The sequence below is a fragment of the Oncorhynchus nerka genome, linkage group LG26 (genome assembly GCF_034236695.1).
Source record: "Oncorhynchus nerka isolate Pitt River linkage group LG26, Oner_Uvic_2.0, whole genome shotgun sequence".
Classification (NCBI taxonomy): domain Eukaryota; kingdom Metazoa; phylum Chordata; class Actinopteri; order Salmoniformes; family Salmonidae; genus Oncorhynchus; species Oncorhynchus nerka.
Window position 1 is genome coordinate 48,603,297 of NC_088421.1, and position 7,024 is coordinate 48,610,320.

At 49.1% G+C, this 7,024-nt stretch overlaps 1 protein-coding gene across 1 annotated transcript; it reads left to right on the forward strand.

The window, feature by feature from the left end:
* Nucleotides 1–5,078: 5,078 nt before the first annotated feature.
* Nucleotides 5,079–6,497, forward strand: LOC115122526 (basic proline-rich protein-like). The gene is made up of 3 exons (XM_065010846.1): nucleotides 5,079–5,151; nucleotides 5,479–5,556; nucleotides 5,720–6,497. Exons 1-3 carry the CDS (start codon nucleotides 5,080–5,082, stop codon nucleotides 6,158–6,160), a joined length of 591 nt encoding a protein of 196 aa, XP_064866918.1. The 5' UTR covers nucleotide 5,079; the 3' UTR covers nucleotides 6,161–6,497.
* The last annotated feature ends 527 nt before the right edge of the window (nucleotides 6,498–7,024 follow it).

Sequence of the window (7,024 nt, forward strand, 5' to 3'; positions counted from 1 at the left end):
ATAGGAGGGCCAAGCACAGGAAGTACAGTGAGCTCCAAAAGTATTGGGACAGCGACCATTTTGTTTGTTGTTGTGGCTCTGTACTCCAACACTTTTGGATTTGAAATGGTACAATGACTATGAGGTTAATGTGCAGACTGTCAGCTTTAATTTGAGGGTATTGTCATCCATATCAGGTGACCTGTTTAGATATTACAGCACTTCTTGTACATAGTCCTCACATTTTAGGGGACCAGAAGTATTGGGACAAATATCTGTCTTAAAGTAGTTTAAAGTTGAGTATTTAGTCCCATATTTCTAGCACACAGTGACCACATCAACCTTGTGACTCTACAAACTGGTTGGTTGCATTTGCTGTTTGTTTTGGTTGTTTCAGATTATTTGGTTCCCAACAGAAATGAAGGGTAAATAATGTATTGTGTCATTTTGGAGTCACTTTTATTGTAAATAAGAATAGATTATGTTTCTAAACACTTCTACATTAATGTTGGTGCTACTGTGAATGAATTGTGAATTAATGAATGAATCTTGAATGATGATGAGTGAGAAAGTTAGACGCTCAAATATCACACCCCCAGGACATGTTAACCACTCACCATTACAATAACAGGGTTAGCATTTTTTGGGGGTGGGGTATGATATCTCTGCATCTGTAACTTTCTCACACCGACTGTAGACCAGTGGATAGACACACACTAACCATACCTGTCCTGTCTCTGTCCCCAGTCTCCCTCCCTCTAGTGTGTGTGGTCCGTTCCAGGACCAGGGCTGGGTGATGCAGACTGTAGACACACACTAACCCTACCTGTCCTGTCTCTGTCCCCAGTCTCCCTCCCTCTAGTGTGTGTGGTCCGTTCCAGGACCAGGGCTGGGTGATGCAGACTGTAGACCAGTGGACACACACTAACCCTACCTGTCCTGTCTCTGTCCCCAGTCTCCCTCCCTCTAGTGTGTGTGGTCCGTTCCAGGACCAGGGCTGGGTGATGCAGACTGTAGACACACACTAACCCTACCTGTCCTGTCTCTGTCCCCAGTCTCCCTCCCTCTAGTGTGTGTGGTCCGTTCCAGGGCCAGGGCTGGGTGATGCAGACTGTAGACCAGTGGATAGACACACACTAACCATACCTGTCCTGTCTCTGTCCCCAGTCTCCCTCCCTCTAGTGTGTGTGGTCCGTTCCAGGGCCAGGGCTGGGTGATGCAGACTGTAGACACACACTAACCATACCTGTCCTGTCTCTGTCCCCAGTCTCCCTCCCTCTAGTGTGTGTGGTCCGTTCCAGGGCCAGGGCTGGGTGATGCAGACTGTAGACACACACTAACCCTACCTGTCCTGTCTCTGTCCCCAGTCTCCCTCCCTCTAGTGTGTGTGGTCCGTTCCAGGACCAGGGCTGGGTGATGCAGACTGTAGACCAGTGGATAGACACACACTAACCATACCTGTCCTGTCTCTGTCCCCAGTCTCCCTCCCTCTAGTGTGTGTGGTCCGTTCCAGGACCAGGGCTGGGTGATGCAGACTGTAGACCAGTGGATAGACACACACTAACCCTACCTGTCCTGTCTCTGTCCCCAGTCTCCCTCCCTCTAGTGTGTGTGGTCCGTTCCAGGGCCAGGGCTGGGTGATGCAGACTGTAGACACACACTAACCCTACCTGTCCTGTCTCTGTCCCCAGTCTCCCTCCCTCTAGTGTGTGTGGTCCGTTCCAGGACCAGGGCTGGGTGATGCAGACTGTAGACACACACTAACCCTACCTGTCCTGTCTCTGTCCCCAGTCTCCCTCCCTCTAGTGTGTGTGGTCCGTTCCAGGGCCAGGGCTGGGTGATGCAGACTGTAGACCAGTGGACACACACTAACCCTACCTGTCCTGTCTCTGTCCCCAGTCTCCCTCCCTCTAGTGTGTGTGGTCCGTTCCAGGGCCAGGGCTGGGTGATGCAGACTGTAGACCAGTGGACACACACTAACCCTACCTGTCCTGTCTCTGTCCCCAGTCTCCCTCCCTCTAGTGTGTGTGGTCCGTTCCAGGGCCAGGGCTGGGTGATGCAGACTGTAGACCAGTGGCTAGCCTCCCTTCAGGCCTCTCAGCCCCACTCTGCCTGGCTGGCTTGGATCATCAACGTTATACTTCACAGTCGAGTCTTCTACTGCCTCCTAACACTCATAGTACTGTGAGTAGCTGTGTACACACACATAAACACACACACACCTCTCCTATGTCCAGTCCTGGTACAGTGTGTTACTGTATGTAACGGTTTTATCCTCCCATGAAATAAAGAACAGAAGCTAAGGCTACTAGCTCTGACTAATGTACTGACAATGACAGTGTGGTTGCTATAGCTAGCCTAGCTCCTAGCTATCTGATAACTACTCTATTGAGGGATAATGTACTATGACAGTGTGGTTACTATAGCTAGCCTAGCTCCTAGCTATCTGATAACTACTCTATTGAGGGATAATGTACTATGACAGTGTGGTTACTATAGCTAGCCTAGCTCCTAGCTATCTGATAACTACTCTATTGAGGGATAATGTACTATGACAGTGTGGTTACTATAGCTAGCCTAGCTCCTAGCTATCTGATAACTACTCTATTGAGGGATAATGTACTATGACAGTGTGGTTACTATAGCTAGCCTAGCTCCTAGCTATCTGATAACTACTCTATTGAGGGATAATGTACTATGACAGTGTGGTTACTATAGCTAGCCTAGCTCCTAGCTATCTGATAACTACTATATTGAGGGATAATGTACTATGACAGCGTGGTTGCTATAGCTAGCCTAGCTCCTAGCTATCTGATAACTACTCTATTGAGGGATAATGTACTATGACAGTGTGGTTACTATAGCTAGCCTAGCTCCTAGCTATCTGATAACTACTCTATTGAGGGATAATGTACTATGACAGTGTGGTTACTATAGCTAGCCTAGCTCCTAGCTATCTGATAACTACTCTATTGAGGGATAATGTACTATGACAGTGTGGTTGCTATAGCTAGCCTAGCTCCTAGCTATCTGATAACTACTCTATTGAGGGATAATGTACTATGACAGTGTGGTTACTATAGCTAGCCTAGCTCCTAGCTATCTGATAACTACTCTATTGAGGGATAATGTACTATGACAGTGTGGTTGCTATAGCTAGCCTAGCTCCTAGCTATCTGATAACTACTCTATTGAGGGATAATGTACTATGACAGTGTGGTTACTATAGCTATCCTAGCTCCTAGCTATCTGATAACTACTCTATTGAGGGATAATGTACTATGACAGTGTGGTTACTATAGCTAGCCTAGCTCCTAGCTATCTGATAACTACTAAATGTAAATGTAAATGTTCTCTATTGAGGGATAATGTACTATGACAGTGTGGTTACTATAGCTAGCCTAGCTCCTAGCTATCTGATAACTACTCTATTGAGGGATGATGTACTATGACAGTGTGGTTACTATAGCTAGCCTAGCTCCTAGCTATCTGATAACTACTCTATTGAGGGATAATGTACTATGACAGTGTGGTTACTATAGCTAGCCTAGCTCCTAGCTATCTGATAACTACTCTATTGAGGGATAATGTACTATGACAGTGTGGTTACTATAGCTAGCCTAGCTCCTAGCTATCTGATAACTACTCTATTGAGGGATAATGTACTATGACAGTGTGGTTGCTATAGCTAGCCTAGCTCCTAGCTATCTGATAACTACTCTATTGAGGGATAATGTACTATGACAGTGTGGTTGCTATAGCTAGCCTAGCTCCTAGCTATGTTAAGATGGATTCTCTGACTGTCGCTCTGAATAAGAATGTCTGGTAAATGACTAAAATATAAAAATATGCCTTTACTTCCTGTAGGGTGGTGATGTACTTCCTGTGGCAGGTGACTCAGGGTCGTAAACGTCTCATCGTGTCTCTTCCTGTAGGGTGGTGATGTACTTCCTGTGGCAGGTGACTCAGGGTCGTAAACGTCTCATCATGTCTCTTCCTGTAGGGTGGTGATGTACTTCCTGTGGCAGGTGACTCAGGGTCGTAAACGTCTCATGTCTCTTCCTGTAGGGTGGTGATGTACTTCCTGTGGCAGGTGACTCAGGGTCGTAAACGTCTCATCATGTCTCTTACTGTAGGGTGGTGATGTACTTCCTGTGGCAGGTGACTCAGGGTCGTAAACGTCTCATCGTGTCTCTTCCTGTAGGGTGGTGATGTATTTCCTGTGGCAGGTGACTCAGGGTCGTAAACGTCTCATCGTGTCTCTTCCTGTAGGGTGGTGATGTATTACCTGTGGCAGGTGACTCAGGGTCGTAAACGTCTCATCGTGTCTCTTCCTGTAGGGTGGTGATGTATTTCCTGTGGCAGGTGACTCAGGGTCGTAAACGTCTCATCGTGTCTCTTCCTGTAGGGTGGTGATGTACTTCCTGTGGCAGGTGACTCAGGGTCGTAAACGTCTCATCATGTCTCTTCCTGTAGGGTGGTGATGTACTTCCTGTGGCAGGTGACTCAGGGTCGTAAACGTCTCATCATGTCTCTTCCTGTAGGGTGGTGATGTACTTCCTGTGGCAGGTGACTCAGGGTCGTAAACGTCTCATCGTGTCTCTTCCTGTAGGGTGGTGATGTACTTCCTGTGGCAGGTGACTCAGGGTCGTAAACGTCTCATCGTGTCTCTTCCTGTAGGGTGGTGATGTACTTCCTGTGGCAGGTGACTCAGGGTCGTAAACGTCTCATCGTGTCTCTTCCTGTAGGGTGGTGATGTACTTCCTGTGGCAGGTGACTCAGGGTCGTAAACGTTTCATCGTGTCTCTTACTGTAGGGTGGTGATGTACTTCCTGTGGCAGGTGACTCAGGGTCAGGTGTCAAACGTCTCATCGTGTCTCTTCCTGTAGGGTGGTGATGTACTTCCTGTGGCAGGTGACTCAGGGTCGTAAACGTCTCATCGTGTCTCTTCCTGTAGGGTGGTGATGTATTTCCTGTGGCAGGTGACTCAGGGTCGTAAACGTCTCATCGTGTCTCTTCCTGTAGGGTGGTGATGTACTTCCTGTGGCAGGTGACTCAGGGTCGTAAACGTCTCATCATGTCTCTTCCTGTAGGGTGGTGATGTACTTCCTGTGGCAGGTGACTCAGGGTCGTAAACGTCTCATCATGTCTCTACGGGAACAGATCGTCAACGTGAGGCTCTCCTACACATACATACACTGAAGCACACACACACACCTATACAAACACACACTCACCTCTCTTCCTCAGTGTTCCCTCTCTTCTTCTCTCCCCTTCCTCCCTCTCTCCCTCTTCCCCCTCTCTCTCTCCCCTCCCTCTTCCCCCTCTTTCTCTCTCTCTCTCTTCCTCTCTCCCCTTCCTCTCTTCTTCTCTCCCTTCCTCCCTCTCTCCCTCTTCCCCCTCTCTCTCCCCTCTCTCCCCTTCCTCTCTTCCCTGTCTAATCCATCCATTTCTCTCCTCCTCCTGTGTCTCTCTCTCTCTCTCTCTCTGTGGTGTTAGGAGGGGAAGGACAAGGCCTTTCTCCTCAGGAGGTTACAGTGTCTACAGAGACAGGGAGCAGGCAGACCTAGACCACAGGTTAGTACTATAAGCCCATAGGACTCTGGTCTAAAGTAGTGCACTATAAAGGGATTAGGGTGCCATTTATGATGCAGTCTTGTTGTAGAAGTAGATCAGACAGAGAGACAGAGAGACAGACAGACAGACAGACCGATATGAAGACCGTCTGTTTCCCCTATAGGTGCACTTCGAGGAGGAGAGAGCGACCAGGCCAGAGTCAGGGCAGCTTAGAGAAGAAGCACGCCCTCCTCCCTCCTTCCAACACCCATCCCCCCCCATGGAGGCCCCCTCCGTGTTCACTCGGCCTCCCTGGGACAGCTCCCCCAGACTAGGTAGAGCCCAGCCCCCCAGCCCTCGTGGTGGAGCCAGCCCCAGAGGCAGCCCTGGTCGCGGCCGGACCCCAGCCAGCAGGCAGGCGTGCTGGGTAGAGGAGGAGCGACCAGCCCCTCCCCCTCCAGATCCACTGTGGCCAGTCAGGGGTAGAGGATGGCTTCAGGGAAGGCCCCACGGGGGGCCCAGATTGGAGCCGCTGCCTGCCCGCGAGGTACCCGTCCTGCCTGGGTCGGTGCCTGAGAGCGCCCCCCTCCCCCACGGAGACCAGGGTCCAGCAGAGCAGAGGTGAACCAGGGACAACATCAGTCCTAGCTAGACTCAGAGAGAGGATAGGAGCCCACATCAACTGTCGGGCTCAGACATTGCCTGCTTCCAAAATGCCACCCTATTCCATAGGACTCAGGTCAAATGTAGTGCACTATGTAGGGAATAGGGTGCCATAGAGCTCTGGTCTAAAGTAGTGCACTATGTAGGGAATATGGTACCATAGAGCTCTGGTCTAAAGTAGTGCACTATGTAGGGAATAGGGTACCATAGAGCTCTGGTCTAATGTAGTGCACTATGTAGGGAATAGGGTGTTGTCCCAGAAGAAGATTTAAGTGTTAGTTAGTTGAGATAAAGGGAGTTGTTATATTGTGTGTTGTCTTTTGATTAATATAACACAGGTTTAAGTGCTAGTTAGTTAGTTGTGATAAAGGTAGGTGATCTTTATGTTGAGTTATGTTGAGATGCTGAGTTATGTTGAGATGTTGAGTTAAGTTGATATGTTGGCAGGGTGTTGGTTCTTTTTGATATTCTAATATTTTATAAGTCTTGTTCTGTATCAGTTGATTTTGAATTAAATTCTTTGTCATCTGTAAATAACATGTTTGAGTCAGTCAGTGGCCGTGTCTGAAATCTGTCGTGCTGCTGGAGGACTGGCGTGCCTACTACCAGGGTAGTATTGCTGCTGGAGGACTGGCGTGCCTACTACCAGGGTAGTATTGCTGCTGGAGGACTGGCGTGCCTACTACCAGGGTAGTATTGCTGCTGGAGGACTGGCGTGCCTACTACCAGGGTAGTATTGCTGCTGGAGGACTGGCGTGCCTACTACCAGGGTAGTATTGCTGCTGGAGGACTGGCGTGCCTAATACCAGGGTAGTATTGCTGCTGG

Coding starts and splice junctions, on each gene's coding strand:
- LOC115122526 (XM_065010846.1), top strand. CDS start 5,080: ATGTACTTCCTGTGGCAGGTGACTCAGGGTCGTAAACGTCTCATCATG. Junction 5,152..5,478: donor TACGGGAACAGATCGTCAAC/GTGAGGCTCTCC, acceptor CTGTGGTGTTAG/GAGGGGAAGGACAAGGCCTT. Junction 5,557..5,719: donor CAGGCAGACCTAGACCACAG/GTTAGTACTATA, acceptor TTTCCCCTATAG/GTGCACTTCGAGGAGGAGAG.